Source organism: Haliotis cracherodii, unplaced genomic scaffold, assembly GCF_022045235.1.
Source record: "Haliotis cracherodii isolate W230 unplaced genomic scaffold, xgHalCrac1.p SCAF_1, whole genome shotgun sequence".
NCBI classification, from domain to species: Eukaryota; Metazoa; Mollusca; class Gastropoda; order Lepetellida; family Haliotidae; genus Haliotis; species Haliotis cracherodii.
The window spans coordinates 68,468,495-68,490,861 of record NW_027266264.1 but is presented as its reverse complement, the minus strand read 5'-3'; the positions used below and the strand labels follow the sequence as shown (position 1 = coordinate 68,490,861).

The 22,367-nt window shown below is 42.6% G+C and overlaps 2 protein-coding genes across 2 annotated transcripts; both read left to right on the top strand.

Annotated features, from left to right (window-relative positions):
- Window positions 1-4,222: 4,222 nt before the first annotated feature.
- Window positions 4,223-11,645, top strand: LOC139467719 (uncharacterized). Its single transcript, XM_071249232.1, has 7 exons — window positions 4,223-4,364; window positions 6,795-6,878; window positions 7,355-7,417; window positions 8,277-8,372; window positions 9,583-9,759; window positions 10,389-10,580; window positions 11,353-11,645. Exons 1-7 carry the CDS (start codon window positions 4,223-4,225, stop codon window positions 11,643-11,645), a joined length of 1,047 nt encoding a protein of 348 aa, XP_071105333.1.
- A 9,618-nt stretch (window positions 11,646-21,263) lies between these two features.
- Window positions 21,264-22,367, top strand: LOC139457181 (uncharacterized). Its single transcript, XM_071238603.1, has one exon. The coding sequence runs from the start codon at window positions 21,264-21,266 to the stop codon at window positions 22,365-22,367; it is 1,104 nt and encodes a 367-aa protein (XP_071094704.1).

Genomic DNA, 22,367 nt, shown 5'->3' with positions numbered 1-22,367 from the left:
ATTAAAGAACAATATGAAAAAAGGTAAAATTTGAAAAACCTCTATAAAGTAAACATCCAACAAAAGGCCCTTTTTAAATAGTAATGTAATGATATAATATAAAGTATATTTCACATGATACGATATACTTTGCACACAATTAGTTAATGCTTTAAAGGGACTGACGAAATATTTTAATAACGCAACAAATCAGTTGAATTAAGTTAAAATGAGTTGAATCATGTGCCATGCTTGTAGACATACCTTTACATATTTTCGAAACTAAAACTGTTGAGCAAAGGAAAATATTCTCGCCCAATGCGCCGGACTTTCTCGTCCAGGGCGAAATATTTCCATAACGCCGTAAAATAGTTGAATTAAGTTGAAATGAGTTGAATTATATGTCATGAAACTTATAAGAACACCTGTATGTATTTGGGAAACAAAAACATGAGTTTTGAGCAAAGGAAAACATTCTCGCCCATGGGCGAAATATTTCAATATAGCTATAAAATCGTTGCATTAGGTTAAAATGAGTTAGATTTTGTGTCATGAAACTTGTAAGAACACCTGTATGTATTTGGGAAACAAAAACATGAGTTTTGAGCAAAGGAAAATATTCTCGCCCATGGGCCAAACCTTTTCTCGCCCATGGGGAAAATATTTCAATATCTCTATAAAATCGTTGAATTAGGTTAAATGAGTTAAATTTTGTGTCACGATACTTGAAATAACTACATTTATGTATTTGCGAAACAAAAACATGAGTTTTGAGCAAAGGAAAATATTCTCGCCCATGGGCCAAACCTTTTTCTAGCCCATGGGGAAAATATTTCAATATCTCTATAAAATCGTTGAATTAGGTTAAATGAGTTAAATTTTGTGTCACGATACTTGAAATAACTACATTTATATATTTGCGAAACAAAAACATGCGTTTTGAGCAAAGGAAAATATTCTAGCCCATGGGCCTGGCCATGGACAGACCCGTGGGCCACACTTCGCCCATGGGTGTCATAGTGTAAATATTGAGTTTTTAAACAATTTTTTCTTAAATTCTTCTTCCTTAGTATGTTCCCATGTAAATAGCATTTTTAATTTTGTAAATAACTTTGACCAGACTGGGCAAATACCGTAGAGTTTCTGGACTATTGGGTTTCCAGAATTCAAATTGGACGTGTTATATTCAAAAGATTTCCAATGTATGACTAAATCATCTTTTTCAAGGTTTTTTTTCATGAAATCGACTTCACCAATGTTTTTGTTCGCAACATCACAAGCCACAGAAATTGGACTTAAGCTTGAAAGTCTCAATCTCGGGTCAACAGGAGAAAATACCACCACAAATTTAATTGGAACACCAGAAATAGAGTTGGTTTCACTCGGAGTGATGTCTCGGTGCTTGCATATTTTTTATACCATTATGTTATAATTTTCAGCAAATTCAGCGTCCGTAGATATTTCTTTAAAGTCAAATGAATTTGCAATATCCTCATCCCCATTCACCTCATTTTCGCAATCCATATTGAAGTTGGGGTTTAAAGCCGACAATAAACTCACCCAAACAACACCCACGAAAACTGAAACCACAAGTCAGGTGGGGCGAAAACACACATCAAACGACACCAACATAGTTAGCTAATATTTTATGTCGACAGTAATTTAAACCTACCTTGATATAAGATCCTCATAAATTTAACAAAATCAAGAGCTGATAATGAATGTTGTCAGCTCCTGCTGCAGGTTCATGAGCTTGCCCTTGGGCAGGATGCAATTCATGGAGTGAAAATGTTTCATTATAGTCCTCACCATTATCAGAGTAAAAAATCACCTTTTTCTTCCCTTTTATTTTCGAAACCACTAAAATTGAAGGTTATAGTTGAATGATGAAGAATGGTTTGCCAAAGTTTCACCAAGCTTATTGGCAATTTTAGTTGTTAATAGTGTGAGATGGTGAATTCCAGAATTTGAACCGTTGCCTGTAATCTTTTGAAACATATTCCGAACCTTGGACATGGGTGTGCTGGAATTGATGTTTGATACATAGTTCCTCCAGGTTTGACGTTTTGTTTGTTTAAAAGTATGTCTGGCCTTGGCGCTTGTGATTTTAACGTCATGCAGATTTTGCACGGTAGGATGTCGGTGGAAATATTTCTCAGTTTTTTTTCTATTTTTTCTAGCTTTTTTACAGGCATAATCAAACCATACTTTATGTATATGAAGGTTTGCAAAGGACTTTGGAATGTTTTCGTCTCCAAAAGCATTTAACTCATCTGAAAGTAGTTGTATAGAATCAAGAACATTCCTGGAATTGTCATGTTTTAGTTTTTAAGTACATAGTGTTTGAAATAAAGACCTATTGGCTTTTGTAAAGTTCCACCTTGTTGAAGGTGGCTCATCAACGGGATTGATACTAAATTGTTGGAAAGTGGTCACTCCCACAAAGGTCATTATGAACCGACCATTCAAATTCGTTTAAAAGACACGGACAGGAACAGTTTGGAGATTTGAGTTAAGTGGAACAGGGCTATGGATTATGCTCTGCCTTTTGCTATTTTTGTCTTAATAATTTTTTCTTTCTTAATTAGATGAACAATTTCAGATTCTGGTTCAAGTACCGGTTCTGGTGTGTGAGACTCCGCAGTTTTACAGTTGTTGGTTTGGGAGTTGTCACAGACGAAGATGTCACAGACAAAGGTGTCACAGCAGGTTTTTCGAGTGAAGCTGTAGGGAGTGGTTGACAGACTTGACCCATGTCAGATGACTCTGGCAGACAATAGAGGCATTAGTAACAGCAGGAAAGGGAATGCAGCAGAGTAAGACATAGTAGAAATGATTGTAGTCAGAAGGGAATGCAGCAGAGTAAGACATAGTAGAAGTTATTGTAATCAGAAGGGAATGCAGCAGAGTAAGACATAGTAGAAATTATTGTAGTCAAAAGGGAATGCAGCAGTGTAAGACATAGTAGAAGTGATTGTAGTCAGAAGGGAATGCATCAGTGAAATACATAGTAGAAGTGATTGTAGTCAGAAGGGAAATTAATGCAACAGAGTAAGACATAGTAGAAGTGATTGTAGTCAGACTTGCAGCTCTGCAACTCTCTTTGTTCATGCTTAATCTTCAGTTTTTGTTTATTCAAAACATATGGATGAACAACTTCTTTATTACAATTAGGAGCGACGTTTCAGTGTACATAACTTGCTTGATAACGGTGTTAGAACCTACACCGAACGTCGCTCCTAATTGTAATAAAGAAGTTGTTCCTCCATATATCTTATTCTCACTACATCTTTATCAATTTAGCACAACTTGTCTTCCGGCAGATGCAGCAAATTTACAGAATTCAAATGAACTGTTCGATGACTGATCTTGTCTGAACTATCTTTATTTCTGATCCGCATAACAATGAGCGAGTTTGCCAAACCGCCGCTTTGAAAGTATTGCAGTTATATGTCGGCTTGATGCGTGGGGAAAGTCCGAAGTGATGTAGACCTTAGACGTTTAACACATCGGTGAAAACTGCGAGCACGGGTAAGGTTTGTCAGGAGGTGCTGACTAACACAAAAATCTGGTGATTCTGGGATTTGAACCCGGCATCCCTGAGTGACGAAACTTAAATCTATTAACTTACTTCCCCTTAGACGGCTGGGACCCGTATCAAATGCAAAAGTATATCAAATAAATGTGATTGTAGATTTTCAAGCGTTTTTCTAATAATTTCAACACGATAAAAACTTCATAACAGCTGAAGTTAGATTCAAAATCCTTATCTCTGAGACCATTTCCAGCTTTTTTCATACCTTATTTAAAAAAAAATACTTTCTAGGTGTCAAGGCCGACAAGGTTAAACTTGTAAAAAACTTCGTGTAAAAGTAGGGCAGAGGTCTGCAGCCAAGTTCTGATCTGCCTTGTGCATTGGTAGGACAATGGACGTTGACGTCAATACAGGTTTCCATAAAGATATCGATCTGTCTGGAATTCCGTTGGTCCAAAGAGGCGACCTTGCCTATTCCTGCACGAATATACGCGATACACATCTATTGAAAAATTGAAAGAAAACTTCAGTACAACACGATATATAGCAATAATTGAAATATATCTTTGATCTAATATATGTCTTAATCAAACGCCCTTTCTGCACCAATCACAACACTGAAATGACGTCACCTCTTTATATATTGTGTGTATAAATAAGCAGATATAGTTACACAAGTATAGTAAGCAGGCTAGCAGTACGTCTATCATGAGGTCACTTATAACATGGCTCTGTCTCTTCCTCCCTCTGGGTGTGCCTGTATTGGCCGTGCTCCGCTACAACCATGAGGCCCTGACCCCACCCAAAATCGGATTGGGTAGGGCAGAGGCAGAGGATCCGATCAAGCACGGTATGTTACTTAATATTCATCCGAGGTTATATCCGGGGCTGATAACAGAGGGTTACGTTCTATCCGGGATTGCCAAACGAGCGCCGTCTTACAGTAGGTTGCATCGGGGATGATACAAGGGAGTCGTCTTACAGTAGGTTGTATCGGGGTTGATACAAGAGCGTCGTCTTACAGAAGGTTGCACCCGTGGTTGATACAAGAGCGTCGTCTTACAGTAGGTTGCATCGGGGTTGATACAAGAACGTCGTCTTACAGTAGGACGTACCCGTGGTTGATACAAGAGCGTCGTCTTACGCTAGATTGTACCCGTGGTTGATACAAAGGCGTCGTCTTACAGTAGGTTGTACCCGTGGTTGATACAAAAGCGCCGTCTTACAGTAGGTTGTGCCGGGGTTGATACAAGAGCGCCGTCTTACAGTAGGTTGTACCCGTGGTTGATACAAGAGCGTCGTCTTACAGTAGGTTGTACCCGTGGTTGATACAAGAGCGTCGTCTTACAGTAGGTTGTACCCGTGGTTGATACAAGAGCGTCGTCTTACAGTAGGTTGTACCCGTGGTTGATACAAGAGCGTCGTCTTACAGTAGGTTGCATCGGGGTTGATACAAGAACGTCGTCTTACAGTAGGATGTACCCGTGGTTGATACAAGAGCGTCGTCTTACACTAGGTTGCATCGGGGTTGATACAAGAGCGTCGTCTTACACTAGGTTGTACCCGTGGTTGATACAAGAGCGTCGTCTTACAGTAGGTTGTAGCCGTGGTTAACACAAGAGCGTCGTCTTACAGAAGGTTGAATCGGGGTTGATACAAGAACGTCGTCTTACAGTAGGTTGCACCCGTGGTTGATACAAGAACGTCGTCTTACAGTAAGCTGTACCCGTGTTTGATAAAAGAACGCCGTCTTACAGTAGGTTGTACCCGTGGTTGATAAAAGAGCGTCGTCTTACAGTAGGTTGTACCCGTGGTTGATACAAGAGCGCCGTCTTACAGTAGGTTGTACCCGTGGTTGATACAAGAGTGCCGTCTTACTTTAGGTTGTACCCGTGGTTGATACAAGAGTACCGTCTTACAGTAGGTTGTACCCGTGGTTGATACAAGAGCGCCGTCTTACAGTAGGTTGTACCCGTGGTTGATACAAGAGCGCCGTCTTACAGTAGGTTGTACCCGTGGTTGATAAAAGAGCGTCGTCTTACAGTAGGTTGTACCCGTGGTTGATAAAAGAGCGCCGTCTTACAGTAGGTTGTACCCGTGGTTGATAAAAGAGCGCCGTCTTACAGTGGTTTATAGAGGGGTTGATACAAGAGCGTCGTCTCACTTTAGGTTGTACCCATGGTTGATAAAAGAGCGTCGTCTTACAGTAGGTTGTACCCGTGGTTGATACAAGAGCGCCGTCTTACAGTAGGTTGTACCCGTGGTTGATACAAGAGTGCCGTCTTACTTTAGGTTGTACCCGTGGTTGATACAAGAGTGCCGTCTTACAGTAGGTTGTACCCGTGGTGGATACAAGAGCGCCGTCTTACAGTAGGTTGTACCCGTGGTTGATACCAGAGCGTCGTCTTAAAGTGGTTATATGGGGTGTTGATACAAGAGCATCGTCTTACTTTAGGTTGTACCCGTGGTTGATAAAAGAGCGTCGTCTTAAAGTGGTTATATGGGGGTTGATACAAGAGCGTCGTCTTACAGTAGGTTGTACCCGTGGTTGATAAAAGAGCGCCGTCTTACAGTAGGTTGTACCCGTGGTTGATAAAAGAGCGCCGTCTTACAGTAGGTTGTACCCGTGGTTGATAAAAGAGCGCCGTCTTACAGTGGTTTATAGAGGGGTTGATACAAGAGCGTCGTCTCACTTTAGGTTGTACCCATGGTTGATAAAAGAGCGTCGTCTTACAGTAGGTTGTGCCCGTGGTTGATACAAGAGCGCCGTCTTACAGTAGGTTGTACCCGTGGTTGATACAAGAGCGTCGTCTTACAGTAGGTTGTACCCGTGGTTGATACAAGAGCGCCGTCTTACAGTAGGTTGTGCCCGTGGTTGATACAACAACGTCGTCTTACAGTAGGTTGCACCCGTGGTTGATAAAAGAGCGCCATCTTACAGTGGTTTATATTTGGGTGTTGATACAAGAGCATCGTCTTACTTTAGGTTGTACCCGTGGTTGATAAAAGAGCGTCGTCTTAAAGTGGTTATATGGGGGTTGATACAAGAGCGTCGTCTTACAGTAGGTTGTACCCGTGGTTGATACAAGAGTGTCGTCTTACAGTAGGTTGTACCCATGGTTGATAAAAGAGCGCCGTCTTACAGTAGGTTGTGCCCGTGGTTGATACAAGAGCGCCGTCTTACAGTAGGTTGTACCCGTGGTTGATAAAAGAGCGTTGTCTTACAGTAGGTTGTACCCTGGGTTGACTGAAGATGAATGATTATATGTTCTGTGTGTAGCCTCCGAGCAGGAAGCATGGAGACAAGTGTTGTCCAGACTGGATCATCTGGAGGAATCACAACAAAGCGTGCGCTCCACAAACGGTAAACTAACTGTAAATGTTTCTTGTGAGGAATACTCTTAAATCTTGGTGGTAGATTGTTTGCAATTTACTTATATGTGTTGGTTGATCGTTTGCTGCATATATTAAGAGAGTGAGTAAGTGAGCGAGTATGGTTTTACGCCGCTTTTAGCAATTTTCCAGCAATATCACGGCTAGGGACACAAGAAATGGATATGTTAATATAAACGACGGTTAGTAAGTGGCTTGTATTTCATATTACTTATACAACCCATGGTTAGTAGATGGCTTGCATTGAATAATCACTTATAATCCATTATTGTTTGCCATTAAAATAAGCAACTCATGGCCATTAACTAACCCTTTTGTCAGGTCCAGACATAACCATTAACAAGCCGATGTGATGAAGCTGGAAGTTTGCTGACTGCGGCGTGAAACAAATTCACCCATTCATTTTGGACATAACTCATTAAAAAATAACACTCTTTCTGACTCCAGACCAAGCCGAGGAAGACCTGAAGTCTTTGAGAGAGGATGTAGACAGTCAGAGCAGTAGCATGCGTATGTATGCACTACACAGTGAAACCCGCTACTCCGGACACCACACATTCCCGATACATACATAATAACGTCCGGTTTAACGGGGTTTTACTCTATATCACTATTCCTACACTACGTGTTCACCAAACAATGTTTCACCGCTACGACTATCGTCAGTCTAGTCTGGAGTGACGATTGTCAGCGCAATGTTCGTTTGTTTGACGACGCTCAGATTTTGTTGCCTCCGTTTTAAGGATTTCCATATTGGACATGGTCATATTTATGTCTATGCAAATCAACAAAGACCAAGGTTGTTCAGAACACATGGACAATATTTCCATATACACTTGTATATGCGGCTGTAGGGACCCCAACTTGACTTAAGCATATCCATAAGAGAACGTGCCTCCGCGCACTTTCCATTAAATCTCTAACCGTTAGAGGTGAGATGAAATTGGGTTTAACGTCGCGTCCAAGATTATTGCACTTATATAGCGACGTGCATGCACGTGTGTGTGTGTGACTGCTTGTACTAGACCGGACTGATGCTGATTTATAGTGCTAGCTCACTGAGATACCATGCCGCAGTTTAACATGATTACCCCACTCAGACACAGTATACCAACTCCGAGCCGACCAATGCCCCTTAATGCCGAGCACCAGACAGGGTAACAACAAGTACCATGTTTTAACGTCTTTCGGTATGACGCGGCCGGGGATCGAACCCCGGACCTTCCGCTCTCCGGGCGGACGCTCTACCACTAGATCACGGAGGCGGTCTTAACCGTTAGAGCTCAGACAGAAATTCGTATTGGTTTGGTTGATAGCCGTCCTTCTAAGTTGAAGGTATGGCGTAAGGTATGGCGTTGTATGGTTTCAGTGAGAATGGATCTGTTTGCGGAGACGATGTTACAACGTTTGCTGGTTTTGGAAAGCAAACATAAAGGCGACAACACAAGGAAAGGGATTGAGCAAGGTATGCACATCTGATTTATATTACATTCGATCATTATCATTACTCCTTTCAGTTTGCTTTACAATTTGTCAATATACATGGCAAAAAGTCTTGTCTAATAAGAGTCCTCATCTTGCCCAAAACCGGACAGTAGGGTTACAAAGCCGTGCCTAACGCTGTCGCTGTCTTGGGTCCAAAGGGGGAACCGGATGTAGAATACATCACGCGCATATGAACAGGCATACGGTTCAGGTGACCACGAAACATTTGCCATCACTGGCTTTAGTCTCGACCTTTGGATCCGCGTTGTACACGCGTCGTTTGTAGAAGTCCGTGATGCTCACAATGCAACTTATTGCATAGTCTCTCCATGACACTCATTCTGGCTTCAATTGAACATAACTGGATATCACGTAGGGAATCATAGGCTGTACAGAACTTCAAGCAGTGCGTTAAATGATTTAGGCCAGTGTATACAATGAGGAGGCAACGACGAGGCGTTGTATTAATGATCAGGAGGGCGCATGCGCAGCTGGCGTTACGTTTTGAAAATCTCCTTTCTTTTTAGCTCTTTGTTGAACCCATTGACATGTATGGCTATCTGTTGTTTTACATCTTGACTACTGTCGGAGTAACTGCTATTCAACCTTGGGCTAGCGTCAGGGTATCTGTTGAAATATAACTGGTAACTGGGTAACTGTCGGAATAACTGCTGCATAAACCTTGGCTACTGTCAAGGTGTCTGTTGTATAAGCTTTTAAGTCTAAGATGCAGTTGGTTTTACTGTTGTTAAAAAGGTATTGGCGGCTTTCGAAGTTATTACGTATAAAGCGTGGGATACCATCGGGATATCCGTTGTATAAAAACAACAACTGGTGCTACTGTTTTTGTAACATTTTGATAAGCCTAGGCTACTGATTTGTTAACTGTGGTATAAACCTAGGCTACTGTCGAAGTAATTACTTTATAAGCCTGGCAGGTCATCGTATCCCAACTGCGTAGATGGATGCTCATAATGTCAGCCATTGGATTGTCTTGTCCAGACTCGATTATTTACAGACTGCCGTCATATAGCTGGAATATTGCTGATTGCGGCGTTAAGCAACACACAAATGTAAGCCTGGACTACTGTTGGGGTACCTACTTTATAACACTGGGCTACTGTTGGGCTGACTGTTTATTCAGCTGATCAAAATAAATGATGTTGCTTTTAACCTCATGGCTCTTACAGATCAAGCTAGCAATGATAAACCTAATAAGGATCTCCAGCAAACATCGAAGCAGCCCGCTGATGAGAACAACAAAGTTTCGGATATCGGGCAAGGATCTGAGCAATCTGTTGATGAGATTAAACACACATCGAAGAAAGCGGTAGACGATATAGGTCAAAAGCCGGAGAAAGCAAAAGGTAGGTACGAGAAATGAGGTTTACTGTTCGTGAAGTGCAATATTGTCTCATTTTCATAGTTACTGAACTGCCACAGACTCCATCTTAACAGTGCTCAAAAGCCCCGCGACACGCTATGCTAAATTGTGTACCTTGGTCGTGCCAGGATCTGCTGAGTCTCAGATTCGCACTTCAAACTTTTGCATTCAGCTGTGCTGAGGTACTTGTCTAACAGACCCGGGAAGATCCGGGCTAGAATAGGTCTTCAGCAACCCATGCTTGCCGTAAAAGGCGACTATGTTTGTCGTAAGAGGCGACTAACGGGATCGGATTGACAGTATCGCTGACTTGGTTGATACATGTCATGGTATCCCAATTGCGTGGATCGATGCTCATGATGTAAAAATCACTGGATTGTCTGGTCCAGTCTTGATTATTTACTGACCGCCGTCATGAAGCTGGAATATTTCTGAGTGCGGTGTTAAACAACAAACAGACAAACTGTCCATGTCACCTATAGAGCTTCAACAATTACGACACACTCGTCGCCCCTTCCTCAATTCGCCTTACTACAGCTAACATACTGTAGATAGCTACCTAAATATTGTTGAAAGCTGGGGAACAACAACTCACTCACTAACACCTTGCAGTATCACCAACCTGTTCGACGACGGCACCCCCACCACGAGACAGCACCAGCGTCAAAATAACCCTCACAGACACCGGTCGTGTTGCCAAGTACACGTGTAAATCTGGTTCTTTCAACATCGGCGGTAAGGTCTTCACATCTGCGTGCGACGCCGCCGGGAGTTGGTCCCAAGTCGACATTTCCTGCAACAACCGTGAGTTTTGTACAGTAAAACCACGTTAATCCGAACAATAACAGTACCAGTGAAAAACCGAATATCTAGATTAACGAATAATTAACGAGTAGTGTTAGCCCTGTGACAATGAAGGCGTTCCCAATAGTAAAGACGGGTGTCCAATCTATAGAGTGACTAAGCTCCGCCAAGTTCTATATTCCGATGCAGCGTCTGTAACGTACACTGAGGCATACTCTCGGTAATGATTAACTCCGACACTGGAAAACGTTTGAATTGCGTGAATCAAATTTGCTAGGGACCCCAATCTGTTTGACGGTTCTGTATTCAGTTTAACATCTTGGATCACATGATAGTTAGACGTTGAGCCATATATTAGTCTTCATTTCATTCCACCTGACTTGCGTGTCGTCGTACCCCGATGGCAAGTGGCGTGGTCAATAATATCAACCCCTGGTTTGTCTGGCCCAGACTCGATTATAGCTGTCATGTAGCTGGGATATTGCTGAAAGCGGTATTAACCCATGTGAATGATAATCTCCTTTTCTCGATATATGAAGATTATCTTCTTGTCCATATCAATAAGTTATTATCCTATATGAATATTATCTTCTTGTCTAAATACGAATATCATCTTGTCTGTATATGAATAATATCTTCTTTTCTCTACATGAATATTGTCCTCTTTTCTCCTTATGACTATTATCTTTGTTCCCCATATCAATGCATATCATCTTGTCTCCATATGAATATTATCTTCTCTATTATAAGAATATTATCCTCTTCTTGGCAGTCACCACATGCTATCATCAGAAGGGGAGCAGGCGATTGTATGGTGGGACGGAAGCAACCACCAAGTCAGGGCGCACCTGCCAAAAATGGTACAGTACAAAACCGCACAGTCATCCATACGAGAATATTTCCTTTTCCGCTACGTCCATGGCTGGTCCTGAAAGCATTATAGACGTCGCCAACTACTGTCGTGACCCAGGAATGATGCATGGGTCGGAGAAGCTATGGTGCTACACAACCGACCCCGGCAAACGCTGGGAGGAGTGTAACATCCCCAAGTGCACGACGACATGAGCTTGTGTAACATCCACGAGTGTACCTTGACCTGAGCCGTCAACTCAGGAATATCGGAATAATAAAACTTTGTTGTCTGATGACAGTATGGGTCTTCTGTTCAAAGCAATTATATTGTATCTACTACCTCGTGCTGAAACATTTTCCAAATGCATGCGCTTACTGCTATGTCTTGATTCCCAAATTGAAACACGAAGGTTAACCCTAAACGCTCGCAATAAAGTTAAAGCCACAAATACTAATATTGTACCCGTCCTTTCATATTCTTTTGGTGTTTTTGATTGGAGGAACTTCACGGCATTTACACCCTCACACGAAAAATCATGTCAAACAATAGATTCCACCACCCGCGCTCTTCCCTCAATCGCTTATATTTACTATATCACAGGGGGGTGGGGGGTGGGGGGGGGGGGGGTGGGGGGGTGTGTGTGTGTGGGGGGGGGGGGGGGGGGGGGAGGTTGGGGGGGGGGTTGCACAATTTTATTTCTCTGATGATTTTCTTGTGAAGCACGTCAAGACTCATGGTGAAAGTAAGGCATTCCACAGTTTCCGTAAACGGGCCAAGGATGTGGTACATATTATCAATGTCAGTGATGCTTTTGTTGATGGTTCTGTACTGCTGGATGGTACAGAAGTGAGTGTCAACCAAGCGCCATATAAAATCGGCCCAGACTTTTAAGGAGAGGCTATCTAAACGACCACTGCATCGAGATTAAATACAGTGTGTTGAGAAGATCAGCAACCCGGCAGAGTCCTTCGCTTGGATGAGGTCGGCTCGCCTGAAAAGTGAAACAGAAGGCTTTCTGTTTGCTACTCAGGTCTGGTCACTTCTCACTCGAAACCATCAATGTTTGCATCAAAATGTAAATATGAATTGTAGATTATGTAATGAATTTAATGAGACTGTCCAACACATTGTCAGTGAATGCCTATACACACAAACACAGTATCTTAAGCGACATGATGGCGTGGCTCCATCATTTTATTACCGTCTTCGCCATGCTTGTGGTTTTGAAACAGAGGTGCGACCCGGAATATTTAGAGGGCGTCATTGAAAATGAGAAATACAAAATCCTTTGGAATAGGGTCGTATACAGCCTAAGACGTATCCAGGCCAACAAACCTATCTTGTCCTTTTTGATAAATCCAATGAAATCATTCATATTTTTGAATTTTCTGTCCCTCTTGACACTATTGTGATTGACAAGATGCAGGAAAAACATGGCAAATATGCGGACCTCGCTTTCGTAATGTCACGCTTGCCTCCCAAGTACCAAGTTGTCCGCTTCCCCATTGTTCTCGTTGGCTTAGGTTTGGTACCTCCCAATCTGTTGACTGACAGTGGGAGAGTACCCGGATTTGCTTTCAGGAATACAGCCCTTCTGACAATCTGGGTGATGCAGAAGGCTGCAGTGTTTGGGAGTCTTCACATTCTCCGAAAGGTTCTGGGTGGGTTTGACCAGGCAGCGCTTCCTGGGCGAAGTTCAATCCGCTGTCTGGTCGGCGAGTTGAGGGGGCAATGGCCCTGAGCTGAGTCTAACTAGCCAGGATCACACAAACCCTGCTGTATTTAATTAATCTGTAAATAACAATAACGTTCCATCATCAACACTCCTGCAGTTTCAACATTCATTCTCAGGAAAGCCTTGAATTCATAAAATTTGTGGTAGACATATGAAGGACATTTCCAAATTTGACGCATCAGTGAAACTGACGTCCAATGCAATTCCCTATTTTGACTTACCATATGTTGCCGTGATTGTTTAAGGTGAACTGTTTCACATATGTTTGTTACGGGTTCCACCTTTTCGAAAGCACCTAGAATCATTACTTTTTGACAGCGATTCATAAACTCATGATATAGTTTAAATCTTTCAATTTAGCAGAGATGTCTTATGATTTTGGAAAAGTTTTTGTCGCTTTTATTTACACCACGGTCAGCAGTAGTCCAGCTTTATCACGGCGGGCCGTAAATACACGACTTTCTGCGTGGTAAACCAGTGGTTGACAGCATGAGCATCGAATCAACGATCCACACTGTCGTACATCCACTTTATTTACAACACGGTCAGCAGTAGTCCAGCTTTATCGCGGCAGGTCGTAAGTACACGGCTTTCTGCGTGGTAAACCAGTGGTTGACAGCATGAACATCGAATCAACGATCCACACTGTCGTACGTCCACTTTATTTACAACACGGTCAGCAGTAGTTCAGCTTTATCGCGACAGGCCGTAAGTACACGACGTTCTGCACGGTAAACCAGTGGCTGACACCATGAACATCGAATCAACGATCCACACTGTCTTGCATCCAATTTCGCATTGAGACCATTTGATTGTCGTTTTAGTCGGTATTTTAATGTCAACAGTACCACACCCTCAATAAAGCATTTGGGGCGTTGGACTAACCTACATCTTCTGACCACATGGATACCATGCCTGAAATCTATCTGTGGTGTGACCCCAGTCGTGATATTGGTGAAACATTGCAACACGCGGCTTGAACCCATTCTCACTCACTCACTCACTCTTAAATGATCTATGACTTTTTTACTTAATAAAGTATCTGTAGAAAGCGCGTATGAAGACAATGTTTGAGTAAACCGCCTCATTTATCAAATACATGTAGTGCCAAATTATTTACAGTCATGTTTGTCCACAGAAACACCCATATATTAGGAAACAACTAATGGGAATATCAGATAATAACTTATTGATCAAGCAGCTGTGCAGAGTTGCGTCCCTTTGGCACGCCAGAAACCTATGATTGTGGGTTCGAATCCCGGTTCGCCCCGATTATGTTTCTAGGTTTGTCAGCACCATACCCGTGCTCGTGGGTTTCACCGGGGTGGTAAACGTCTGAGAACTGCATCACTTCGGGCTTTCCTCCCACATTAAGCTGACACGCCGCGATATAACTGAAATACTGTTAAAAGCGGCGTTAAACCAAACTCACTCACTCACTCACTCAAGCAGACGTTATACAGCTCAAAGGTAGTTCCTGCTAGGCGATCTCATTTGCATATTTATAGGATCGTGATACCAAGTTTATCGGATCTTTTGTCGCATTGACAATACTCCATTATACCATACTGCCATTTCTTGTTTTCATTGTCTTACCAACAGAAAAAAGCAAGTAAGTGATTTAAAGGCCTTTTGACATTCAAAATTATCCCTTTCAGTAGAACATTCTGCTTTAGAGAATAAATAAAACAATCAAAATTGAAAGTAATGAATAACTAAATGACTAAATAGTAAGACTGCACGGTATTACCGGTAAACAGAACTTCATTGTTTGTTTGTATATTTGTTGTTTAACGCCGCACACCGCAATATTCCGGCTATAAGCGGCGGTCTGCAAATAATCGAGTCTGGTCCAGAAATCCAGCGATTGACATCATGAGCATCGATCCATGCAATTGGGATACGATGATATGCATCAACCAAGTCAGCAATCCTGACCACCCGATTCCGTTAGTCGCCTCTTACGACAAACACAGTCGCCTTTTTCGGCAAGCATGGGTTCCTGAAGACTTATTCTACCATGAATTGAGAAATTGCTCGATTTTGATTCTTAAGTGGCTATTAAATCAAGATAAAATCCCCTCTGGTTGAAACAGCTTGTTTTACGGCCGCATCACCGCGGAAGCTAATATTCATAAAAAAAGTACTTTTTTCAGTCTTGTCGGTAGGCACATCTGTTTAATTATATCTACAATTATAGGTTACAAAATGTCAGGTTGCGGTTACTACAATATTAAAAGGACGTGTGACAATACAATTCGTGCAGAAAACACGACTTTAATCTAGACAGAGAAGGTATTTAAGTTTTGGGGAAAACAGAGAGCTTGAAATTTGGCGCTTTTCTATATACGACTATGACGTCATATCTTTTGCGTTTTGTCAATAAAGAAATAAGTTAAGATCTTCGTGGAACAACTAGTCTTGATGGAATAATACTAGCACGCACTGCTAGTTGTCACTGTGTTGTTCCTCAATGACTGACCTTCCCGATTACAAAGTCACTCTCAACAAGAGAAAGAAAGAAGGACCGTTCGAAGGAGGAAGAAATCAGCAGTATGTTCAAGACCAATATATTGCAATCCATGTCACAAAACACACCTAAGTATTGCAATACATTGCAATGGAAAACTTCAGCCAATACATCCCTAATAATAAGGATGACACAATAGCGGGTTTCCTTAGTAACACGTACAAGTCATACTTCAAAAGTGCAACTGAGAAGCAGTACCACGAGCACTACAACCTTGCCCTGATGGTGAGGTGAGGTGAGGTGAGGTGAGGTGAAATGGGGTTAAACGTCGCGTCGAAGATTATTGCACTTATAAAGCGACGTGTGTGTGTGTGTGTGTGTGTGTGTGTGTGTGTGCTTGTACTAGTCCGGACTGATTCCGATTTATAGTGCTAGCTCACTGAGATACCATGCCGCAGTTTAACATGAGTTCCCCACTCAGACACAGTATACTGACTCCGAGCCGACCAGTCCTTGTTTTAGCCCCTTAATTCCGAGCGCCAGACATGGTGACAACAAGTACCATCTTTTAACATCTTTCGGTATGACACGGCTGGGGATCGAACCCCGGACCTTCCGCTCTCCGGGCGGACGCTCTGCCATTAGACCAGGGAGGCGGTCTTGCCATGATGGTGTGAACATGAAAATAAACACGAGCGTTGTTAGGTTCCATAAACATTGTGTACGTACGCGTTGTGATCACGCCATCAGGTCAATGAAACGATTTTGAGCGAGTGAGTGAGTGAGTAAGTTGGGTTTAGCGCCGCCGTTAACATTATTGCAGTCATATCACGGCGTGTCAGCTTAATGTGGAAGGAAAACCCGAACTGATGCAGCTCTCAGACTTGTACAACTTTGACGGGATTCACCAACACGGGCATGGTTCTGACAAACCTAGAAACAAAATATGGGCGAATCTGGGATTCGAAGCCATGATCATACGTTTCTTGCGTGTCCAAAACAATCTTGTTTCGACAAGGCCAAAATATACCATTCAAAATAATTAACTTCTTTTGAATAGCATATACGTCTCGAGTTCGCACACAAAACTACTGCTAGTCAATTTTTCAACTAACGAGCACTCGGAGAAGGCCAAAAATGATGCAAAACGTCGTTTTTTAGAGCGCTTGTGTCACAAAGGACACATAATGCTATATCTTGGGCCACATCTTAGATACTTTGATTTGAAGGCTTGAACCTGCTAGTTGTGATAGTCACGTGATCCGGAGGGTGACACAGGATGGCTGGATGTTTGCGATCTTTGTCTTCTAGCTTAAATAATCGCACTGCACACACGCCACAGCATAGTGCATCAACACGACTCGAGCTGGTGTCTGCTTGTCAGTCCTTCAACTCAGACGTGCACAAACAAAGCACGCCGACACCGCTGCCCGCCACGTTTCTTGTCCAGCCATGTTTACAAGACGTCCCTGGTGAAATCGAAGATATAGTTCAGTTATTGTGATTCCAAACCCTTGCTGTTTCAAGTGTGAGACGGTGCGTGCTGGGTAACGAAGACTGTGCAGTTGTTGTGATTCCAAACCCTTGCTGTTTCAAGTGTGAGACGGTGCGTTCTGGGTAACGAAGACTGTGCAGTTGTTGTGATTCCAAACCCTTGCTGTTTCAAGTGTGAGACGGTGCGTTCTGGGTAACGAAGACTGTGCGGTTGTTGTGATTCCAAACCCTTGCTGTTTCAAGTGTGAGACGGTGCGTTCTGGGTAACGAAGGCTGTGCAGTTGTTGTGATTCCAAACCCTTGCTGTTTCAAGTGTGAGACGGTGCGTGCTAGGTAACGAAGACTGTGCAGTTGTTGTGATTCCAAACCCTTGCTGTGACAAGTGTGAGACGGTGCGTGCTGGGTAACGAAGACTGTGCAGTTGTTGTGATTCCAAACCCTTGCTGTTTCAAGTGTGAGACGGTGCGTGCTGGGTAACGAAGGCTGTGCAGTTGTTGTGATTCCAAACCCTTGCTGTTTCAAGTGTGAGACGGTGCGTGCTGGGTAACGAAGACTGTGCAGTTATTGTTATGCCACATCCCTGCTTCTACACGTGGTTGACGGTGTTTGCTGGGTAACGTATAGGTAAAAACATACAACTCGTGTATAATAATATGTGACATTCACGTTTGTGCAGAAAAAAACAACGCTCATGCCAGAGAACGACTCATTAAATAACGTCTGATTAAAGGCTTACAGAAACTAGGTAGATTTTTGTTTATGTTTGCCTGCTTCTTGTTCCTATCTCTTTTACCGGTTACATACCCTCTGCGACCGCCTCTGTGGTTTAGTGGTAGAACGTCCGCCTGGAGAGAGAAAGGTCCGGGGTCTGATCCCCGGCCGCGTCATACCAAAAGACGTAAAAAGATGGTACTTGTTGTTACCATGTATGGCGCTCGGCATGAAATGGCTAAAACAAGGACTGGTCGCCTCGGAGTCAGTATACTGTGTCTGCGTGGGATATTCATGTTAAACTGCGGCATGGTATCTCAGTTGGCTAGCAATATAAATCGACATCGGTCCGGACTAGTACAAGCAGCAACACACACACACACACACACACACACACACACACACACACACACACACACACACACACACACACACACACACACACACACACACACAAACACACACACACACGTGCATGCACGTCCTTATATAAATGCAATAATCTTGGACGCGACGTTAAAGCCCATTTCACCTCACCTCGCCTACATATCCCCGTCCAAACCAGTTCAAAGTTAAATTCCTATCATAATGCATTAGGGGCTGGTCACGTGACCCCTTTTGGAAACCATACCATGTGTTACAGATATATAGAAAGCTCTTGGAAATGTGCTTTCCACAGTATCACTTAAATAAATAAAAACAACGAAAGTAATTACTTAAAGCCATTTGACGTTGTGAAAAAAAATAATCAAATTTTCTGTGATTTTATTTATCAGTAACCCCTTATGCTTCAAAACCTCTAAGGGGTCACGGATAGCCCAGTCGTCTAAGACGCCGCGATTCGCTGTGCAGAGTTGCGTCCCATGGGCTCATAAGAAACCTACGATTGTGGGTTCGAATCCCGGTTTGCCCAGGTCATGTTTCTAGGTTTGTCAGCACCATTATGGTAAACCTCTGCATCACTGCGGGCTTTCCTCGCACATTAAGCTGATACGCCGCGCCATAGCTGTAATACTGTTAAAAAGAGGCGTTAAACCCAACTCACTCACTAAAAACCCCTAACGTTATGGTATTTGTGGAAAGAGTAGACTCCGGGCAGTAATCGCAATTGTTATGTGTATGGGTGTATGCTTTTATATGTTTGTTAGTATATCAGATGCATTTAGACTTGAATTGAAACAAGAAGGCTTGGGTTGCGTAATTTTGTTTGAATACTACACCTGGGGAGCGGGCTGACTGAGCGGGTTAAGTAATTATGTCACAAGTGAAGCTTGTAGCTAATCAGCATTATAGTATAAGGTGGTGGTGATTCAAAAATAGTTTTTTTCAGCTTCTTGGGTGTTGGCCAGACCTGTATTTTAACCTCCTCATTTTTAATGTTAAAGTTCAGAACACTGTGTGAGAGATTGTATCCCATGTCGGGGCTTGTGAAACTGAACTAGAAATCATGCTGATATTTGCAAATGTGTGCCTTGGAAAACTTGCAGTGTGAGCTTATGTGCAACTATGGATATATGTGTTTTCGTGGACCAAGGAGTGGAGTGAACAATCAAACATGGAAATCAGGGTGACTATATAAGTATACAATTTGCTGTAGCCCTTTGATGGTGGTATTATTTGTACATGGTAGCCCAAGCCTAATTCTCCCATAGTAAACTTAGCTGTATGGGTAATCTATCATGCATTGTTAATAAATATCTGTCTTAATTGTTGTGCGATCCTTTAATTGTGCGAATGGATTTGGAGTGTATCCCTTCGTTCCACTTCCACTCGTAACACAATACAGACAGAGAAAGGCCTAGAGGATAAAATGGGACAAAGAGCAAAAACAAACAAACAAAAAACACGCACACATTTAATCTGACCAAAGTGTGTGCAAAACGTTTCCCCAAGTTCCTAATGCATTTTTAAGATGCTTTGGGTATTACCTCTGTGACTGCAAACTAGACACCAGTAATTTGACCTATTTCGAGCGGTTCACCTGGGTACTTCCGATACGGCCCTACTTAGGATATATGACATTCATATATATTGGATACAAGTAGCAAAATTCAACTGCAAACGTCAATACTACCGTTCAAAAGGACTGGATAAGATTTGAAGAGTACATGTGGATGTTAGGCGTTAGAATAACTGGCATGTCCTTGCACTTCGCTTAATGCCCTCATGACATTGACTAAAGCATACAGTTTGCTGTGTGTAGTTGCGTCCCTTAGCTGCAAGGATCTGGTAATTGTGGAATCGAACGTCACCACGATTATGTTCCTTGTTTTATCATGTTTCTAGATTCGTGAGTTGTAGAGGTCAATAATATGCACTATTTGCCTACAGACTAGGTAGCAATCGAATGGCAATTTCACAAACGACTGCGTGAAGGCTCTGTAAACGATGTCATTATGTTTCCTCAATGAATTGTTTGTATATTGAGATACTTTTAATCAAGAACGTGTCCTCCTGACGTGATTGTGATATATCGAGGCCACTTATTACTTTAGGTCGTGCAGCCTTTTAGTATTCGTGACTCGATATATACCTGACCACCGCGAGATATCATCCACATCTTACTGATATGTCAGCCATAACTAACAGACTAAGAAGTGTTTGAATTAAACATCTATTTATCTGCTTTTAAATATCCGTCATGTTTCAATAAATCACATTTCAGTACACCTAAACATTTCGTTTTCAAGGAGTATACATGGCTGATGTTTGCTTTAGTGTGATAATCTGTGTATCGGCTGTCTGTAAGTTTTAGCTTTCTGGAATTTGAAATATGTCTTTGTAATTACAGGAGCTGCAGATTTCAAGCCAAACGTGTCCGGATATAGTGTGCTTCATGCATGCACTTATGTGGATGCTCAACTAGTACAGGACCTCTTTTTCTGACAGTGTGAGCTGGCACAGGAACCGCATGTGTGACTGTGAGCTGGTACCGGACCCGTACAACTCATTGTGTGAGCTGGTACATGACCCGTATATCTGACTGTGTGAGCTGGTACAGGACCCATATATCTGACTGTGAGCTGGTACAGGACCCATATGTCTGACTGTGTAAGCTGGTACATGGCCCGTATATCTGACAGTGTGAGCTGGTAGAGAACCCGTATAACTGACTGTGCGAGTTGGTACAGGACACGTATATCGGACTGCGTGAGATAGAACAGGACCTGTGTATCGGACGGTGAACTGGTACTGGATAACTATAACGTTAGTAAAATGTGTATATGTAGACGCCGTTCAAAGTCAATTATATTAGCATTTCAGACCACTTGCATTGTTGCCACGGTCACCAATCTCCTGTTGTTATTTCTGACACTACATAAGAAAAATGACATTACACCGAGCAGGTTTTTATACAAAGGAGAACGTGGCAATCTCACACAGTGTTCGGGGGAAATGGAATATTTGCAGTCACATGTAATGCAACTGCAGAATGTTGTGATTAACTCTTCAAAGGCTGTCGGTGTCAGGCGAGGAGGGGAAAACATAGCTCATGTAAAATACCAAAACGAAAACGAAGAATATTTCAACTTTACAGACAGATTTATAACAACAGGCTGTTCAGGCAAATCTCGTCTGATGAAAATGTTTAAACTCGCATATAAGAGAAACCGCGTTGCACCGTCTTCTGCATACGGTATCATAACTGCTATTGGTGAACCCGATGGAGGTGCGATAACGTATAAGGATCGCCTTGAGGGACTGACTGTTGGAATTGTACGTGGCGACTATGCAAATATGTACTGGACCGTCATAGAGCTGTACAGTGCCTATCTGAGTGCCCGGGTATTGAGCAGAACTGCTATCGAGACTACCATTCTCATCCTTGACGCGCATCCAGCTTCTGCCCTGGACGGATTGTGGGAACTGCTGTTCAAGAAGGTCGTCAGAATGGGGTGGTTGAAGGAAACAACACTCCTGGAGCAATTTGTCCTAGTTCCCCATTTAAAACTCGTGCCTCTTGTGCGAGACATCAATACTATTCCGTACATCGACGACTTCCGGTATGATGTCTCCAATCGCGTAGGGGGAGATCCGGCTAGAAAGATAGTTTGTGACAGGTTTCAGATAACAGTTGTGTTAAGAAGAAACTACGTAGCCCATGCGCGAAACTTTGAAGGTGTCATAGGCAGACAGTTTAATAATTCAGATGACCTAATTCAGTCTCTGAAAAGCACATTTCCTAAGGATTTTGTAAGAGCCGTGGCTTTGGAGACGCTAACTGTCACTGAGCAAGTAAAACTGGCCACCGAAACGGATATTCTTATCGGTGTACACGGTGCAGGGTTGACCCTCACGTTGTTCCAGGTTCCGGGAACAGGTTTAATTGAGCTTTTTACCTTTGAGTATAAACAATACAGAAACAATCACATGGAACAGCTGGCTGTTTTTGGAGGCATATTATACAGCAGTTGGTACAGCGACACGAAGTTTGCCACCTCTGTGTACGTACCTCCAAGAGTCCTGGCGGAGATGGTGGTAAATATCCGAGGCAGAATTTGCAATTGTCCTCAGACATTATGA